Raw genomic sequence first — 21100 nt, 5'->3', positions numbered from 1 at the left:
ACCAATATCAAAGATTGAGCAAAATTATGCTAAATACAGTGGGACCTCGATACAGTTTACTAACAATACACGAATTAGTTTTTTTTTTAAACTAATTAGTGAATATGGATTTCAGTAAAGAAATGATTAAAACAGAGAATGCAATCACAATGTGCACATCGAATGAAAGATATACTTTCACAATCAGTGAGTGCAGGTTTCCAAATGAATTTTTCCAAAAAATTGGTTTGGGTCTTCGACCTTTCTAATCTTTTATAAAATTTCAATAAAAACTTTAAATAATATTTACAACGATCCTCAGATAGCTGATTGTAAGTACATACAGGTTTTTTTTTTATTTTTCTACTAGTAAATTGATTATTTGATAAATTATGGGATGCACTTTCATCGCTTTTAAAAATTTGTTGGGGATTTTAATTCAGCACTCTAGATAAGCAATTTACACTGCAATAATACTACTTAATAAAGAATAGAATGTTTAATTGAAAAAAAAAGATATTAAAAGGAAAAAAAAAGCAGAAGGAGCCAGGGATCGAACCGAACCCGCGGCGCTCCCGTTGAACGCCCGGTGCGCTACCGCTGAGCCAACGCCGCATGCAGTCCCATACGAATTTTCTTTATTATGTACTGCGTAAGGTGTCATTTTCAACTTTGGGGAATTTTTAAAAAAAAATTAACCCGATTTCGCACTTTTTGAATATACCACGTTTAATTTGATGCCTTTATGCGTAGTTGAGCAAAGCCTCAGATTTTTCTGAATTTGATGACTCGAGTACTTCCCTTGTAATTATTTCCAGGCATTTGGAGTCCGAAAAAAATCAATTGAAATATGAAATTTTGATAGAAATGGGTATTTATTTTATGTTTGTTATAATAGGCGAAATTTTATAAGAAAGATCAGCGTGATGTGTTAGAATTAGAAGGAAATGATAGGCATATCTTCGGTAGACCAAGCAGCGAAGCTAATCTAAACAGAGATATATATAAAGATTATTTGTATAATAATTAAATACACATTCCAAAGAAGACGTCTGTAAAAGATTTTAAAACTCAATTGTAAATAAATTGAACGTTAAAAAGATTTTTATTATTTCAAAGTAATATTTTATAGCCGAAAATTTAGTTTCTAAGGTTTCCGCCTATAATTCCTATTAGTGAACTTCGACAGTTCTTACTATTCTTTGTATTTCCTTATCTAAATTATTATAAGGTAAGGGGCTGTATGTCGGCCACTTAAGGATGGGTTTTATAAAAACAACTTATAGAAAAGGACATTTAATTTGATTTTTTTGATCGGATTTTCACCCTAAGTTGTACAGTAGAGTCTCTCAAATCTGAATCTCTCAAATTCGAACGACGTTTGGATTCAAAATGTCAATTGTGAGGTTATGTTAGAAAGTTCGTATTCTAGGTGAATGAAAATCATATTTATGTGCTTCTTCCCGAATGTTTACGTACATTATGATCGTATAAAATGAAAAGGAAGTACGTTACCACTAAGACTTGCGAGAAAGTACGGAAATTTGATTCAAAGTACAATTTAATCTCACACAAATTTCGTTAGTTTTGAAAATATAGTTCGAATTTGGGAGGTGAGAAATGTCAAAAATACCCCCCGAGCGTTCGAATTTAGAAGACTCTACTGTAGTATAGATCATTGTCCATTTGATTGTACACTTCATTTGGAGATAAAATAATTTTAGATTACTAAAAAATTAAAATGTTTTAAAAATTTGGAGTGTTTCTCAATTCGGCCACTTCGATATAAGCGTTTCTCTACTCGGCCACGTGGGGTTTCTCTAGTCGCCACCAATTTTTCGAATTTTAAAAGCCCGTAACTTTTTCACAGGCTAAAAAAAATAATGAGAAAGAAAGAAAAACCTTATAAGATTAGTAATTTTAGGAAAACAAAAAATTGTAAGAGAAAAATTCTTTTTATTTCGGCTATTCAAGAAATTCAGTTAACAGTGTGAACTGAGCTCGCTGAGCTGGTGAATGCGAGAAAATCAGATCATTATGAGATCGCTCATGAACTCCTAAATCTAATGAATTGGCCGGAGTCAGTAAAGGCGAGAAGAATACAGCGTCCTGAGATTCCTCATGGACTCCAAGACAAATAAAATTGGACGGTGCTGGAGAAGACGATAACACTGGGTTATATTTAGAGGTCGTTCTTGAGCTCCCAAATCCACGAAATTGGACGAAGTTGAAACCACTCTGGTCATAGTTAACTATATTTCTTCAGAAAAAATTGGAGGTTATATACTACACTACATTCACCTATTTTCTTCTGAAAAGCGCACAGAAATTAGAAATCTTGCAGATCATTAAAGAGTAGTAACCGATTCTGCAGGTATACTTTCTCTTTATTATGCACATCAAGTACTTTATTAGTAGAAATTAAGAAAAATATACTCACTTTTGAAGATTCCGTGTGCGCAAAACACTCAATGGTAAACACAAGATTCAATCGTCGTCTAGCAGAAAACAAAGAAAGAGGAACTATAATATTAGCCGGCCGAATGGAGAAACATGGTTTTAAAATTTCACACCTTCACTTTTAAGACAGAAAATTAATATTTTAATCAATAATGAAAATAAAATTCTCGCACAGTGAGTTAGATAAAGTTCTCAACTTGCGGTTTGACTCAAAATTTGATATCTAAAGTAATCTATAAAGGTAATAAATCAAATAACTTCTTGTGAAAAAATGTCGAGAATATTATAAAGAACATCAAAATATGCTGAAAAATGGCCAATATTGCTTAAGGTGAATTTGCATCCTACGACTTTTAATTTTTTTTTTTAATGTTTTGTGTCCAATTTCATTTATATTCTCGGTAATTTGTATTATTTATTGAATTATTGACCTTATTATGATGTAAAACTCCTGGAATATCATTTGATCACGGAAAATCATCATTTGAAATTCAAAATATTTGAACGCGTTCGAGCAGTTTCTTGCACTTTTGCAGATGGCGCTAGCAAATTTACGTGCTCGTGGGAATTCCCTCTGTTCACACGGTAAAAGGATTTTAGATGAGGTTAGAAAAATCCTTGACCAAAGTAAAAGTGGTCAGAGCAAAAAGATTCATCTTTTTAAAAGAAATTCATCAACAAACAGTACTCTTTGGCTAGAGTTCTTCAATAAACTGTTAGAATACAGTAGAGTCTCGCCATAGGCCATCGCTCTATAGTCCACAATTTATCGACCGTTGATTTCAAAACACTGATTTTAAGTTAGGTTATGTTTTTTTAGTATGCGACATGCATAATTATTTTAATATTTTTGGCAAACTTTATTGAGTAGTTGTGATAATTGTGATCCACAATGAAGAGAGCAAGGACAAGTACCACAGTCGCAAAGAAAGTGGAAGCCGTCGAGCAATTTCAATACTAAAAATCGTTGATAATTTTAAAAAAATACGTTGACTATAGTGCGACCCAAGTGTCAAATTTGAAACCAAATATGGACTATAGCGAGACTCTACTGTATTTAAAATTTTTACCCTAATAAAGGAAATTAAAGTTTTTTACTGAAAAATAAGCAGTGTCTTTAAATTTTCCGCGACACCAAATAGTATACATTTAGGCGTATTTCAAACATGTTTTCATAAATTGACTCCATTTCCATTGACTCCCAAAATAGTCAAACTTGCATAATTGTATGTGAATAGGGGAAAGCGTGCTACCTTCGGACGATTTATGCTTCGCACAAATCATTTTTTTTTCAATGTCTTATTAATGAATTTGGTCTATTATATAATATTAAATTTTAATAGCCTCACATTTTTAGAAAAAAGTTATGGGTGAAATATGGGAACATAGAGAAAAAAATGAATTGTCCGAAGTTTGAGTCGTCCGAAGGTAGCGCGCTTTCCCTTAATCTCGTCAGGTGCATAATGCCGGGATCCAGTGTATTGGAGATTGATCTCTATTGGGGGTTGACTCTATCGAGGTCCCACTGTATTTGTTGTTTTCTAGAAAGATATCAAAATTGTATTAATATTTATTCAGTTTATTGTTTTTGGAATAATTAAATGTTACGTTTTGGAATTGTGACTTTTGGGGGAGTGAAAAGAATGTTTTTTAATATTTTTAACAGTTTTGTTGTATTTTGAAGAAAAATTTTGGTCAAAATTAACGGACGTCGATAATGCAGTCTTTGTATGTTTTCTAGCTCTAGCTTTTCTAGCACTTCACATTTTTGAATCACCCTGTGTTTGTCAACCAAAAACCCTAACCTCAATCGTTACTTGCATTTTTGTGCGTTTTGCTAGCTTTTCTTATTTGTTTCTCAAGAAATTCTCCAGAAATTAGAAATGGAGACAATAATTGGACTGAAGGGAAAGGATTTTGTGATGATTGCTGCTGATTGCAGTCATGCCCATTCGATAATTCTGCTGAAAGAAGGTAAGTTTTCCGAGAGAGATCTTCCCCGGGAATTGTTATGGATATTACCATGTTTTCTTTCAGATGAGAATAAAATCAGCAAAATCTCCGATAATCTGATGATGGCAACGACTGGAGAATCAGGAGACACTGTTCAGTTCACCGAGTACATTGGAAAGAATATTGCTCTGTATAAAATGAGAAATGGATATGAATTGGGACCGAAAGCCGCTGCTCATTTTACCAGAAAGAATCTTGCAGATTGCCTCAGGTCACGATCACCGTACTTTGTGAACCTCCTGGTGGCAGGATATGATGAAAAGGAGGGATCTGAATTGCACTACATTGACTATCTGGCCAATGCCAAGTCTGTGAATTATGCTGGACATGGATATGGAGGAATGTTCTGTGCCAGTATCTTTGACAGATACTACAACTCCAATATTTCCCAAGATGATGCCTATGAGATCCTCAAGAAATGCGTTGCGGAGATCCAGAAGAGACTTATCATCAATCTAAGCACCTTTAATGTGGCCGTAGTGGACAAAAATGGCATGAAATATCTTGAGAATATTACATCGAAAAGTCCAGCAGCCTAGGAGGGATACTCAAGGTAAATACCTCTCAGATAAATGGTCTTTTTTATCAATTAAAATAAACAATTTCAGTAAATAAAAGTTACATATTTCTTAATCTCTTGGAAAAAGAAGAAACAGTTAGTCTTAGAAATATCCGTTCATAGTTTTTTCTGAAAATCCTATCCTCAAGAAAGTCTATCACAAGGAAAATTTAATTTGTTCAATTCTCTGCACATTTATTTCTGCAAAAAGAATAGGAGGAATACAATAGGCTCTGTGCTGGATGGAGAAAATTAATTTTTTCTGGATGAGGGAAACTTTAAATTCCCTAGAGACAGAAAAAAACGTCTAGAATAATGATTTATTTCCACTTGGAAATACTTCTTACTCGTCCGGACATTATCATTCTGCACTTGTTCCTCGTTTTTTTCTCCCTCTTTGTGTTTTATGTGTTCCTGGCTCTTCTTTAAATTCAGCTTGAGAAGGACATTCACGTGATTGAAACGAAGGAAGGACCAAAAGCAGAAAAAAAAGAAGAATGATTGGGAAAGCCACAAGAAATGAGATTTCGCGTGAAAAAAAACCCGCACTACGTCCATTCATCATAAAATCTACCCGTTTCCTTCCAGTCTGCAAGATTGATGGACTTTGTGGAAATTAAATGCCAAGACTGAGGTCAGAATTCCAAGATGCTAATAATATACAAAAAAAAACTGAGAAGTTGGAACCTAATTTAAGATTTTTTTGCCCGCCATTTAGAGAAAAATCATGTTTCTCGTAACTTTGGGAAATGTTTCATGCTTAATTGAATAAATTTGCATAATTTTCTCAAACATCCTCCTAGTTATGTCCAAAATAATTACTCGAAGGAGAAAAAAATATTGTCACAGTCAGTTTCGTGTAATTGCAAATGATTTTAATTAAAAGCTACATCATAAATTGGGGGGAATTTATGTGAAATTTTCTCTTGTTGAAATAGTTTTGGAGCTCACGTGAGTTGTTAAATTTTAATTAAAACATCCAATTGCTTTTTTTTTGTAATTCCTTGTCTTTAGTACAATTTGTCAAGGATGTCATTCGGAAATGAGGATATCAATCAATCGCAGTTTGACCTTTAATTTTTTTTATTTAGAATTTAATTTAATTAGATTAACCCTTTTAAGACAAGGGGGTCAAAAATTAGAGGTAAAATAATTAATTTTCCTGACTATCTTTAGAAAATTTCTCATTGATGCTGTCGATAACCTAATCGTCGAGTTATGCAGCGATAAGTCGCGGAAAATGTCCCCCTGTGGTTTGTTTCTGAGATTAATTTTTATTCACTTTCTGTTTTCGCTGAATGTGTCCTGACGGTCCTGACTAAAAGGGACAGATAATCCTAACTGGCTTATGTAGGTGAGATTCTTAATGTGAACTAACTCGGAATGCATGCAAATTCGATTTAGAGCTGAAGTTGGGGTACGCCATTCAGTTATCTTGAATCAAATTCGTGAAATTATACAAATTTTGTTTTTAAACCAAAATATCAAGGATTTGGATGAACTGACAGAAAAGTGATATATCGGTGAAATGTAGACCAGAATGTTCTCTATAATTTTGCCGTAGAACATGATTTCATCGATTAATCATCTCGGCTTTTGATTCGAGGTTGTTTGTTTCTGAACTCGTTTTTTCGACCAGAGCGCCCCAAGGGCCCCAAGTGTTCATTTGATGAACTTCAACTATATCAAAGAATTGTTGTATTTTGTGGGACTTTCCATTTAAAACCCTATTTTAAGTGTCTTGGTCGAGTAGAAGCAGTCAAATTGGCATCTGAGTGGTATCAAAACGTTATTATGGGAAGTCAATTTTTTCACGCTTAAACGGCAAAATCGGAGAGATAGCGTAGTCTGACGGGAAAATGATGTATGGACGAAATGTAGACACAAATGTCCTCTACAATTATGTCGAAGTAATCATCAAAATTGGTTCAGTGACATCGAAATAATTGAGGTTATGTGATATTGAAATTGGTTTTTCGACTATGGCGCCCCTGGTGTTGGATCCACGAAGTTTAAATGTTCTAGAAAGTTGTAGCATTTGAGGAGATCTTTTGTTTAAGCTCTCACTCATCAAAATCGGTCAAATAGAACCGGAGATATGATTTTTTTAATTTCGTGAACTTTGACCCTTCATATCTCCGGTTCTATTATAACCACAGCGCACTTACGCCCCATTTTGGAAACGCCCTAGACTAGACTACAACACTCTAAAATTGTATTAACTTGCACAATGGCGTTTTTGAGAAAAATTAGTTTGAATTTTGATGAATTTTGACGCTATCGCAGCGCCACCTGTGGTGACTTTTTGAACATCCATCTGAAAGTGCTCATAGAGACGAAACCAAAAATCCAAAATTGAGCGCAAAATGTTAATTAGAACCAGAGATAGAGGCCGGTCAATATTCGAACTTTGACCCCTTATAGCTCGGGTCAGGGTTATGGATCGACTTAAGGTTTTTTTTGTTCGATAGGTATAATCAGCGGCTACAACATACTAAAAATTCAGTCCGATGCACAAAGGAATTTTTGAGTTATTTAATATAGAAAATTTTTCTATTTAATAATAGCGCCCCTAGCGGTAGTTTTATGAACTTTTGATGTTAAAAAGGGAAGTGGCGTTTCACGAGAGCTTTCCAAAATGCACTCACTTTTTAAATTCTGACAATTAGAACAGGAGTTATGGCCATTTTAAGAATTTTTTTGGACCTTTATAGCTTGGGTCAGGGGGGTCGGGGGACCTTAAGTTTGGTATTGATGGAAAGCCCTAAGGTCCAGCTATAACATACTAAAATTTGAGCCTGATCGATGCCATAGGGGCAGAGCTATTGAGAAAACAAAAAAGGGGGGTATTCAAAATGGCGGAAGGAGGGGTGGGGAGTGGGGGGGTCAATGCACCCAGTTGCAATATTCACTCGATATATAACCTCTGCCGAAAACCGCAAGTCGATATCTCTTTTAGTTTAGGAGCTATTAAGCTCCAAAGAGCGGCCGGCCGGGAACGTAAAATAGCCACATATATATTCGTGATCAGGAAGTGGCGAAACACGTTTTGGCAAAGTTTGAGCTCGATCGGACGACATGAAATTTTGGTAGGATAGTATGTGAGATTATTAAGAATCTCACCTAATATGTCTATTTGATATTTTCAACGTTTACGAGAGTAAAACGTCACAAATTATCCGAAGACTGACAAAATTTGCCCCAGCAATTTTGAGAATTTCCACAAAATCGACTTTTAGAAAATGATTCGAAAATCACATTTCTTTCGAGATAGAGGAAAATTGTCTTCTGGAATGTTGTAGAGCAGTAAATTTCCTATAAGAATATGCTCATTATAGAACTTTTAAGTTTTCTCAGAGCTCGCGTTTTGACAAGTTTGGCCCCAGTGTCCCCTAACTTCAAATGATTTTCCTGGAAAGTTGTCATTATGGGATAGCCTAGTATCTCTAGGATACAATGGAGCCGATATAAGGTTGCTTCAAGATGCGAAGTTAGCTTTGCTTGAAACTTATTTTGAACAACATAAGATGCCGAAAAGACCTTTGTAAAATAGAAAAGGTTCACAAAAATAAATAACTAAAAAGAAATCCAAAAACATACAACGTGTTTGCTATCTGATTAAAGACAAGACAAAAATTACTAGCCGTCCCTAAGGACCCAAATAGACTCTGACTGATTTCCGAGAACAGTTAGGGCCTAAATAGACTCAGGCTGATCCTCGAGAATATTTAGCCTGTAAAATTTGACAGTAAAGGATTAGGTAAAGGAAATTTATGCAAAGGACTTCTAAACGATGATCCTAAGCCCTCAGTGTATGACAGTTTGGGATAACTTTTTACTGTCAAATTTTAAAGGATAAATATTCTTGAGGATCAGCCTGAGTCTATTTGGGCCTTTAGCCTGTAAAATTTGACAATAGAGAATTAAGTAAAGGAAATTTATGGTAATGGTAAGGATCTCTAATTAATGATCCTCAAGGGGTAACTCGTTCCCATTTATTCTGACAAGGATTTCTGGTTTCCTGGGTTTCGCGATGCAAAAATTGGGTTTCTCAAATTGTGTTTCTCTTGGGACAATTGACAAGGTTTTCTCAATGAGTAACCCATTGATGATCCTTCTAACTCTCAGTGTATGAGTTTGGAATTAATTTTTGCTGCCAAATTTTAAATGTTAAATATTCTCGAGAATCAGCCTGAATCTATTTGGGCCCTAATACTGAAGCTCCTTTATCTGTTGCAAATTTAGTAAATCAAATTTATTGCACCTATGATATACAAACCTGAATCAACACTCGAAATTCTGACGAAAAAATGTCCAAGTGAAAAACAATTAATATCTGAATGATAAGTTTTTTTTATTTATTAAAAGATTCTCATTTGATTTTTTTAAACACTTGCTTTTTACCTTTTATGTGAAGATTAACGGTATATCCCTTTTAAGAGATGTCTCCGTATTTTTTTGTGTAAGAATTTTAGTAATATTTTGAAGTTACTTTCATTTTTAATTGAATTTATTTGCATGTTTCCATTTTCAATTAATTTGGATTTCGCCTTTTGCGTATACGTTTATGTCGATATGTTTTTTTTATTAGTGACTTTTACATAGTCTATCATTCAATAGTTATTTATAAATCCAATATAACAATATAGTAATAATTTGAATAATTTTTTATCGGTCGTTATCATCATGATTTCCATTTTTTGTTTCTTTTTTTTTTGGGCGACAAATCAAAGGACTGTGTGCTCTTTAAAAATGCTGCGAATGACAATTAATTACATTTTACATTTAGGATAATAAGTTTTGACGGTTAAAAAGAGATTTTCTAACAGAAACTAAAATAGGATTATCAATTATCATCATTTTTTTCAATTCATATTTTCTATAACAATTATTACAATATTACACAATAGTTTTGTCAATGATTTTATCCAGTGTGGGTCTTTTACTGCTGTTTTTTTTTGTTTAACTCCCATGCGCCTTCTTCAGAGAATAGAGGTAATGCGCTCAAACGTTGGACGTTGCGCCAAAAACACTCGGTGGTGATGAAGAGGGCAAATTGCTCATATTACTGGCGTGAACGTATCCGTTTCCGGTTCCGCTATATGAGCTTCCGCCACCGCCACCCGTGGAATGGGGTGTAGATGAGTTACTACAGAAGCCTGTCCGTGGACTCACACTCTGACCTCTTTGGTATTCATCTGTAATTGGAATCTCATAAATGTTCATTTTTATGCCCCGCGGCGGATTCTTGGGAAATGCAAAAAAAAAAAGGAAAAATAAATAGTTAAACGCGTCTCGTGTTTTGAAATTTTCTTTAATATATAATTATTTTTCATTTTAAAAATAATGAATAGGTCTATGTGTGAATTGAAAAATGAAATATACAATTTTTGATAAGGAATAATTATCTGAAAAAAAAACGTTCATAAAATATTTTAAGAGTTGGAGGGGGTGGAGTCGTACGGAATCCTGGCAAATAAAATTAGATAAAATCGAAAATTTCAAAATTTAACCACAATTAGCTTTCTTAAACATCGTTAAACATCCAAAATTCGAAGGATTTCAAATAAAAAAGGGAAAAAATGTTGAAATCTTAAGGGGTTACTTGGGTCAGGAAAACTAAAAAAAACAGCATATTTTCTTTATATCGTTTTTCAACATATCAAAAGATACAGTACGACTCCGATAGAGTCAACACATTTGATTCTAATATATCTGCAATATTTTAAGTTATTAATTAATGAAGTTACTATTATTGACGTTAAAAATTGTCTCAGTTTCTTACTTAACAAAAGTAGTTTAAAAGTTTGACAATAAAACCCAAATTTTACACATTTTTTCACGGTGTTTAAAATTTTGAGGGGTTTACTCTATCGGAGTCGTGTACTGTATTGATTTCAAGCTCTTAGGCATACAAAAGTACAACATATCAACTATCTGAAATTTTTCATTTCAAAATTTTAAAAATTCTACCGTCTGGACCTGATTTTTGAAGATATTTTTGGAAAAAATACTTAATTTTCGCTGATTAAATTTTTCACAGTAGGGAAAGTACTCTCCCTTCGAACGTTCATGCCTTCGAATAATGTGAATTTCTTTTACTTTTCCTAAGAGATTTCCACATGATCGTTACATAATTATCAATAATTGATAATAAGCTAACTAATATTTAATACAAATGTTTAAGTTTCTTAGGAAAACTTAAAGAAAATTCACATTATTCGAAGGCATGAACGTTCGAAGGCGGAGTACTTTCCCCTATATTCATCTGACGTCAAAAAACTAAATCTTTCCTCTTTGCTGATGAGTTAAAGTCGTATTCGAACTGTGGATTTTCTTTTGTCTTGATCACAACTTATTCTATTATGGGTCAAAATCCAGAAAAGTCAAAATCTCGAAAGCCAAACTCACGAAAAGCCAAATTTCCGAACACCAAAATCCAGAAAAGAAAAATCCCAAATGGGTCGAAATCCCGAAAGCCAAATCCCGAAAAACCAAAATCCCGAAAGCCAAAGTTGTGAAAAGACAAAATCCTGAATGTTAAAATCCCAAAGGCCAAAATCCCGAAAAGCCAAAATCCCGATCGTCAAAATTCCGAATGTTCAAAATCTTGAAACGGATGAAAATTATATGGAGGATAATGTGTAGAATAATTTTCTAAACAGAAAATTTCCCTTTGCCTCCAGCAAGCGCGGGTGCAATCGTGGGAGTAGCTATGACACTTTTAAGAATTCGGGCTTTTGGCTTTTCGGGATTTTGACTTTTGGGATTTTGGATTTTCGGAATTTTTTACCTTCTGGATTGTGGCGTTCGGGGTTTTGACCTTTTTGGTATTTTGGCGTCCAATATTTTGGCATTTCGGGTTTTTGGCTTTCGAAATTTTGGCCTATTCGGGATTTTGGTTTTTTGTGATTTTGGCTTCCGAGATTTTGGTTTTTCGGGATTTTGGCTTTTTGGGATTTTGGCTTCTCGGGATTTTGGCTTTCGGGATTTTGACTTTCAGGATTTTGGTTTTTCGGAATTTTGGCTTTCTGGATTTTGGCGTTCGGGATTTTGACCTTTTCGGGATTTTGGCGTTCAAGATTTTAGCTTTTCGGGATTTTGACTTTTCGGGATTTTTGGCATTAGGGATTTTGGTTATTCTGGATTTCGATCCAATCGGGGCTTTCGGAATTTTGGTATTCGGGATTTTGCTTTTCGAGACATTGACTTTCGGGATTTTGCCCGGAACCTGCCTAAAATATGACAATATCGCTATTTTAGTATACAATTCTCTCAAAAATCCAAATTTAATTAAAAAATATAATGTTTTGAAAAAAATCCAAAAATGTCATTTTTGGATATGTTTTTAGGTTACCTAGGCAAACACTTCGTCCATATGAAAATACCTTTGAATCATTCCTAATAATGGCTTTTCAAGGTCAAAGGTTAGAAAAGCTCTGGATTGCGTATTTCTCAATTGAATATTTGAGCCTCATTGGAAAGGTCTTGAAATTTTACAAAAGTCTGAAGCGGTTCCAATCGGTTATGAATCTATAATAAACTCAGCTATGATCCGATAAGTAATTTTTTTTGAAAGTCAATTACATTGTTTCTAAAGTTTTAGACGAATTTTTGAGTGATTTATAAATCAGTCTAAATCGTTTATGAAACAGTAAATGGTAAATGCGAGAGTACTTTTGATTGATCGAGGTATAACATCTAAGTCACCAGTTCCAGCATTTCATACACTTTAAAACGCTTTTTTCGTACATTTTGCTACCCCTGTTTTTTTAATTAAATTCCTGTTGAACATGAATTTTGTCCATTTTGAGATTTCAAAAGATTTTTCAGTTTATCAAAAATTATCATTCAGAATAATATTAAATTAATGATTTGAAACGATTTCCCATTTGCTTATCTATCTATTATTTGTTAATATTATTTTAAACTTTTGTCCATAATTAAGAATTCTAATTTTTCTTTGATAATATTATTAACTTATAATTTTTTAGCTTAACGCTTTTAATTTAATTTGGTAAAAATATTATCATTTTATTATACTATTCAACACTAATGATGATCGTGTACCGGAAGAATTTTTTTTTATTTAAGCAAATTAGAAACATTTAAAAAAAAAATTGTATAAGGTGAGGTGGGGCTACATTGAAAACGTTATTTTTCATATATTTCTAATGTAATCTGGGTTTTAATGTAAAGTAATTTAGAAATACAAAACAAATGTGGATCTAATTTAAATTCTCCATCTAAAATCAACTTCCTCTATGCGAAAAATAGAATTTTCAATGTAGCCCCAGCTTCAATATAGCCACGCCTCCCCCTAATTTCTGGTTAATTTCTTTGGGACCAATAATAATCACTTTTATCTTCGTGATTTACAATGACATATAAGCATCAATTAATATGTAGTGCCAGGCATAACCGGACTTTAGAAATCAATTAGATTACCTAATACACTTCAAAGTCAGCAAAGAATGTAAAGTGAACATTCCCCCTATTTATATTGAAAAGTTTATTTACCGTGAAAGCTGTCAATTGACCATAACTGCGGAATGTCCCTCAATCTCTCTACAGACAATAGAACAGTCGTCAAATCACCCCCAAAATCGTCCACCCAACCCCCAACTCTCGAAAATAGCCATTTGCGCCGGATGCAGAATCACGCACTGAACTCTGGCCCAAAAAGTAAATATACAGGGTGTTTTGTGGGGGAGATGGGGAAAATGATAATAAGGGGGAGCTTTTACCTTCAGTCCACTGGGAATTTCCGTCTTGGACGGCGACTGCCAGTTGGCCGGTGTACGAGTGAAAACTGCTTGAACTATTATTAGATGATCTACCATGAGTGATAGGTTCACAAAGAAATTCTTTGCCATTAAATGACATTTTTTTGTACGGTAATTCAAGCCAAATTAAATTTATATAAGATAAAATTTATGTCATATTTACCGTGGCATAGAATACAGAGCCTCAGCAAGATCTGCAGCGCGTTTCAATATGATTTCCTTGGGAAGTTTTTCTGGATCTCCCGGATGTCGTGGTATTAATTTCTGCAGTCGTTGAAAACCATTCTCAATTGTTGGCTCACAGAGAGCTTTATAGTTCATAGGAAAAAAAAGAATACAATTATTCAAATGAAAATAAACCAAATAGCGCTTTCTTAACAACATTTTGCCTTCCTTGATCTTCTTATCTCAACTGTTGTTACACAAAAAAAATCAACACAAACACTGAATTTAGTATGTATGCTTTTGCCATTAAAATAAATGGGAAAAATATGTAAATCTCAGTTTAATGGCACTTCTACGAAGACTTTTTTATGTTGGTAAATAAGTTACCGAAGCTCCACACATATTTTCATATGAGATAAAATTAAATGTTATACATCGTAATGTTGTCCCTGATGATTTTCTTTTGGTAACTGCAATCTTACTTAAAGGTTGTGACATCAGTATAAAAAGGATTTTCTATGAGAGGGAGCATTTTAGTTGATTTTGAATAGAATTGTATCAAGTGAAGAATTTTAGAAAAAATGGGGTAGCGGGATGTGGGGCAATTTTGACTTAGAGTACTTTTGAAATAGGGTTTTTTCTCCTACACAGAAAAAAATATTTTGTAAAATTGTTCGTAAATGTTTGTGAAATCCTATGGCAGACTAACGAAATGCTCGTGAATCGTATAACCCACAAACAAGTTCGTAAAATTTTGTACTTTTATCACAAACATTGTTCGTAAAATGATCATTTGACGAGCATTTTTTGTACATTTACAAACATTTGTAAGTAAATGTTCGTAAATTTTTGTGTGTCTGGCAAAAATTTACGAAAAAATACGAACAAATGACAAAATTTTACGAACATTTTTTGTGTGTTTACGAATACTTACGAACAAATGTTTGTAGAAGTACAAAAAATGTTCGTCAAATGATCATTTTACGAACAATGTGTGAAAAAGTACAAAATTTTACGAACTGTTTGTGGGTTATACGATTCACGAGCATTTCGTAAGTCTGCCATAGGATTTCACAAACATTTACGAACAAAATACAACAAAATATTTACGAACAAAATATTTTTTTCTGTGTATTTTTAAATGGAGGTGGACTACACCATGATATAATTTAGCTGCATAAACCAATTGCGAAGCTGAATTGTAGGACGATAAGGCCTCAGTTCCAATTAAGGTAGAAAAAAAATAAAAATTAAATTAATTGAATTAAAAATGGGAGCCCAATTTTAAAGCTGCCCCCATTCCTCTATTTTTGAACTGGGGCACCTTTGAACTAAGGCTTCTTTTCCTATTTTAATGGAACTGTGTCTTATCAATTTAGCTTCACTGATAGAAATCCGAAAAAGTCAAAATAACATTCCGGAAATGTTTATTTTACCCTACAGTATTCAGCCGAATCGGTGTAAATATGATGCTTTTTTGGTGTATTATGGGTTAAAATTACCCTTTTTCATGTTAATTTTACTCTTAAAAAGGTGTAAAATTAACATAAAAAATGCTGATATATATTTACACCTAAAAAGTGTTAAAGTTATGAAGAAAAAAAGTTAATCGCACCCCCATTTTTTCTCAGTGTTCGTATAGTCTGTGGAGCTAAATTATATTATCGTAAGATCTAGTTCAATATATGAATAGATGAAAACCCCTATTTCAAAGTCATCCCACTTTCCCTTAAGATTCTTATTTATTTATTTTATAACGTACTAATCAGAAATAAAAAGAAAATGAGTGAATTTTTACAAAAGAAAAAGTTTAACTTAATAAAAAAAATAAATTTTAAATGACTGAATAATTGTAGGGGAAAGTACTCTCCCTTCGAACGTTCATGCCTTCGAATAATGTGAATTTTCTTTTAGTTTTCCTAAGAGACTTACATATTTCTATTAAATATTAGTTAGATTATCATTAATTGCTGAGAATTCCGTGATAGTTTAGTGTAAATCTCTAAAGATAAACAAAAGAAATTCACATTATTCGAAGGCATGAACGTTCGAAGGGAGAGCACTTTCCCTTAATCGTTTTTAAAACACAATTATTCATGGAAAATCGAGAGAACAATTTATTATTATTTATTAGAGGAATCTTAACAAAATTCAATCCCATTGAAAATAGTCGTTAATAGCTCCGGCACACCTTTTAGATCAGGAAAATTTTATGAAGTCGAAATTCGAATCCTTTTCTTTCTCACATGCTTTGCATATGTCTATCTCATTCTCTCGCACTCTTCTTCTTCTTTTAAACATCATTCCAAATTCAATTTAGCTCAATCGAATTTGGTATGCGAAAGAATGAGACAGTCATATGCAAAACACGTGAGAAAGAGAGTGATTCGAATTTCGACTTAATGAAATTTTCCTGATCTAAAAGGTGTGCCGAAGCCAAGTACAAATTGAGCCGTATTCTTGAAATGTTTTAATAAGACGCATTGTTCCACAATGCAGTATGCAAACATTGTTGTTTTATTGAAAGATATTTTTTTTTATAGGCACAAGATTCCATCATAAACTTTGTATTTAAAATGAAATGTTTATGGGGAAGGCTAAATTAAATTAAAAGAAAAGAAGACCTCAGGGAGGAAATTGAATAAGAAAGCCACTAATCAAAGTTGAGGGTTTGTTCTTTTCGCTACAAGAACAGAAGAAAAAAAAAACAGCAATCAAACATTAAATTATTAATTAAATAGTGTGAGGAGTGCAAATATAAAAACCGTACAGATGTAGACGAATCGTCCGGGTGATCCCTTGCAGAACTGCTTGCTCTTGTAAGACAGCGTGACTTCCACGACGCCCGGAATGTGCCTCGGGGGCGTTTGAACCCGAATAGCGTGGGAAGTGATTAGCTTTGGGCAAAAAAGAAATACAATAGGGAAAATGGTCAAACAAAGTCGTGTGTGTTGTCCTATAAATCATGCTTTCTCTACAATCTGAGTTGAGGGATTTCGTGGATTACATAGATTGTAGATATACTTTAATCACCAAATGTAGATATGGTTTCTATTTAAGAGGATTTTCAAGTTTTCTAAGTAATGCAACAATTTGATGCTACTATTAATTTACAAAAAAGAAGAGATTTTTCTTATTTCTTTTTTTTTTATACATTACAAGAGACTGACATTTCAAGGAAAAATACCTATATGAACTTATGAACATTTTGTCCCTTTCAGCAATCGTAAGTATAAGGAAAACTTGGATAGTAGCAAATATGAGGTAGTTGTAAACACAGAATTTTATTTCTACACTAGGGGAAACTGGGACAGAATTGGACAGCAGAGTGTTGTAGTTTTCATTAAAATGAATATTAAACAAACTACTAGTCATTCAAATATTCATTAGTCTGATTCAGACATATTTTTCACAAATTATAGACAAATAATAATTTCATTTACTGCCTAACTGCCGCGGTCTCTCCTACTTGGACTTACGTTGACCACTTCTTCAGTAGACAAGGATTCTTACAGTAGTTATAGTATCTATAAATTCATATAGATCTTGCCCTGTGAAGTTTAATATCTAATAAAAAAATAAAATCTGAGTGTTTACAACCGGAGGCAGCCAAAATCCCGAAAACCAAAATCCCGAATGTTCAAAATCCTGAAAGGGATTATATGTAGAATACTGTGCGAATAATTTGCCAAACCACACAAAATTTCCCTTTGCTTCCAGTAAGCGCGGATGCAATCGTGGGAGTAGATTTTTAAGAATTCGGGATTTTGGTTTTAGGGATTTTGGCTCATTTGGTATTTTGGCTTTCGGGATTTTGACCAGGACCCGTTTACAACTACCCCATGTTGACTGAAATTATCCCCTAGCGCTCCTAGCTTTTGTACTTCTCTAAGTTACGAATATAACTGATTTAGGTATTAATTTCCTGAGAATCTTTGATAGATAATACGGCACGCCATCTCATATAAAAACTATATCTTATCGCAAGCAAGATTTCTAGACCTTTCGACCCCTATGTTGAATCAAAAATTCAAAGCAGAAAATCAAGAGGCAGTGAAGCTCTAAAAATAATGAAATAATGAACAAAATGAATATCTCAACCGTCTAACTCTAGGTCTCTTAAGCAAAAAAAAAAACAGTAGAGTTCAATAAACTCATAGTAAAAATAGTTTTCGTACAGGTTCCAAATTTGAAAAGATAAAAAAATCTTTAAAAAATCGAAATCGGAACTCTTATGAAAAAAATCTGAAAAAAACATTTAAATTTTTTAATAATAAGGGAGACTGGGGCAAAAAGTCACAAGACGGATATTTTATTTTTTTACAAACTACTCGAACGTTCTAGAAATTTCTAATTAGCGCAGTTTTATAAGAAATTTGTCGCTCCACAACTTTGTAAAAGTAATTTTCCTCTATTTTGTAAGGAAATACATTTATCGAGCCGTTTTATAAAACGTAATTTTCTGACCATTCTCAAAAATGCTGGGGCAAATAGTATCAGGCATGTGATGCTATCACATTTCGATTCGCTTTCTTACGGGATTCCGTAAATTAAAAAAAATTCCTAGATAACATATTTTCATAAGAAATTTATTCCTCCACACCTTTTGTAAAACACCGTTTTCTCTATTTGAACGATAAAAACGCTTTTCAAGCTATTTTAGAAAAAAAAACACAAATGACTGCAAATCATTTGACCAATGCAAACAACAAGCGGCGACACATGGCATTGATGTTTTTTTCCCGTGAGATATCATAAATTGTTTCGGTTTTTCTTACTTTTTGCTCCATACCTTTTGTTACTTTTTACCCCAAGTGGTCGTTCTTAATAAAAAAATTTATTGAGAGAAGAATCTTTGTAAAATTCTAAAATAGATAGCGGCTTCGTATTCAAAGAATCCAAGTTATTTAGGAAATAATCTCAGTGCATAAATTTTGAATAATAAGTAAGTAATAATTAATATATTCTTCAAGGAAAATATTTGAAAAATAGGACTAAAAATTTTGATATTTTTTTGTTTTCTAAATTCCTTGTTCGAATTCTAAGAAACATACAACATAGAAGAAGGTCTATGGAAGCTATATGTAGAAAAAAAAATTAAGCCGCTGTATTATTTATCTTGGAAGATATTGAATTTTGAAATTTTCGATTTGTGACTTTTTGCCTCAGTCTCCCCTAATATTAATAATGCTGGCATAATATCACTCGATGCAATTCGAACACCTTTAATACGAGAAAAATTCCTGGTGACCTAAGGGGGATTCGAACCTGGGACACTTGCATCGTAGAACGAGTACTTTACTACTTAATCCATTGATTTCCCAATTTTCATAAGTGTATTTTATTTTAAACTAAAGGAAACCCCGAACTTAAAAAAAAAATAAAAATAAGAACTTTATAAATATTTTTCTTAAATGCATTTTTAAGGTACAATTTTGACTTTAACATGCTGTAAAAAATAGAAAAATTAGGTTTTTAAAAATTATTTTAGGTCAACTGGAAAATATTCTAATCCTGAAGAGCGTAACTCTTTATTTGTTTTATTTGGCAAATAACTTTTTATTATCTTTCATTCCAATTTGACAAAATCGTAAAGAAGTAGAGAATATGCGTTTCAAAGTTTTGAATATTTCCCCGAGTTCTTACAAATTTGCTTTGTGCTTCTTTGCTTTCGTCTTTGTATCTTTGAAAATATTTGGAATTGTTTTTTTTTAAGATTAACCTATCTTATGTATCTATTTAATTTAAACAATAAAAATATCGATTTTTTCGACCTTGTACAGTAGACTCTCTCTCAATCGGGAATATGGGGCAAAATGTCATCCGGTTTAGCGATAGAATTGAGCGTCAAATCCTTTGTAAATTCCACAAAAAGCGCTCAATTATAAAGAATCACGATAAAATAGGAAGAACTACAGCGAATTTGAACAAATTTGCTTCATAATTAAACGTGAAAATTGTCAACAAAATTTGTCGCCCGATTGAGAAAGAGCCGATTGAGCGAGAGTCTACTGTAATTAGGGAACACCTTCAGTTTTCTAAAAGGTAATAATGATGTTCTTCAATAACCCAAGTTTTAAGCTTTTAAATATTATAGATACTTTTAAAAACCTTTGATTCTAAAAAAAAAGAATCTTTTAAAACAATTAATCCACTGAAAAGGAATAGTTTACTAGGCCACCCTTCAACTTTCTTATTCTTTAAAAGTTAAACCATTATTATTCTTTATATTATTCAAAGTTGAGGAATTCATTAAAAGCATCATTGGGAAAGAAATTGATCTAAATCTAAATAGCAATCTGATTGTGACTCACCTCGCTCCAAATGACCATTGTTCCAAACACAACCTGAAGTCCGTCAAAGAAGTTATCACCAATTATGATGACTTGTGCTCCTCCACTTGTCCATCCCTCACTTGGGCACACGGCCTTGATACAGGGTGTGGCAATGGGAAGGGGCGGATAAATACCTGTATGAGGGATTACATTGTTCACAAATTAACTAAAGTTGATGTTTGTGGCGTGCGCGCTATTTTTTTTTGTGTTCTTACCATCTGACACGTCCAGCCGCTTAGCACGACGTCCGTGTTTGGAGTTGTTGTGCACGAACATATTGTCAGAAATGGCCAAGAGTGGACCATCCACCGACACTTGAGTGGCGATTACAACCTGCTTCCCGATGGCAAAAAAGAGTACAATATTAATTAATATTTGGAAATGGTATTTTAATCTTATGAATCGTCACCTGAAAACGACGCATATCACGTGGATTTCCCGCATTTTTCAAGCAATTTTGATTGCACTTGAGAAAAAATTTCAAGAAGAACCTGAAAAAATGAAAAATTTGTTTTCAAAAAAAGTGCTACCTACGAAATTACCAAAGATTTTATTTTTTTTCTTATATTCATCTCTTAATTTTCTATTTTCTACTAAAACCACAGGAAAAGAACACTTATTGAAATTAATGTTTGTGCAATCGCTGGCAAAAATTCCAATAACGCTCGAATGAGTGCCGTGAAAAGATTTCTTTGGTTTGTGCCAAATGACGCAAAAATCATTGTACAACATTTCCTTCATTCACGTGTGATTTTACGTTGTTGAACAATTGCTTACACCACGTTGGGTGCAAAAAAGACAAC

The 21100-nt window shown here is 33.2% G+C and overlaps 2 protein-coding genes across 4 annotated transcripts in view; one reads left to right on the top strand and one right to left on the bottom strand.

The window, feature by feature from the left end:
* Positions 1-4209: 4209 nt before the first annotated feature.
* LOC129801596 (proteasome subunit beta type-2) lies at positions 4210-5069 on the top strand. Its single transcript, XM_055846818.1, has 2 exons — positions 4210-4413; positions 4477-5069. The coding sequence occupies exons 1-2, from the start codon at positions 4323-4325 to the stop codon at positions 4989-4991; spliced, it is 606 nt and encodes a 201-aa protein (XP_055702793.1). The 5' UTR covers positions 4210-4322; the 3' UTR covers positions 4992-5069.
* A 4275-nt stretch (positions 5070-9344) lies between these two features.
* LOC129801525 (transcription factor collier) overlaps positions 9345-21100 on the bottom strand; it is a 47796-nt gene continuing 36040 nt past the window's right edge. Inside the window, exons 7-13 of one of the 3 annotated variants that reach the window (XM_055846690.1) lie at positions 20707-20788; positions 20513-20633; positions 20277-20431; positions 16733-16859; positions 13961-14105; positions 13759-13847; positions 9345-10209 (exon numbers count right to left, since the gene is read on the bottom strand). In XM_055846690.1, coding sequence (XP_055702665.1) covers positions 10016-10209; positions 13759-13847; positions 13961-14105; positions 16733-16859; positions 20277-20431; positions 20513-20633; positions 20707-20788 — 913 coding nt within the window. In that variant the 3' untranslated portion in view covers positions 9345-10015. The remainder of the gene's footprint in view (positions 10210-13758; positions 13848-13960; positions 14106-16732; positions 16860-20276; positions 20432-20512; positions 20634-20706; positions 20789-21100) is intronic. The other 2 variants (XM_055846691.1, XM_055846692.1) reach the window with 2 other exon arrangements.

Source organism: Phlebotomus papatasi, chromosome 2, assembly GCF_024763615.1.
Source record: "Phlebotomus papatasi isolate M1 chromosome 2, Ppap_2.1, whole genome shotgun sequence".
Taxonomy (NCBI): domain Eukaryota; kingdom Metazoa; phylum Arthropoda; class Insecta; order Diptera; family Psychodidae; genus Phlebotomus; species Phlebotomus papatasi.
The sequence above is the reverse complement of the archived record's forward strand: the minus strand, read 5'-3'. Positions and strand labels throughout refer to the sequence as shown.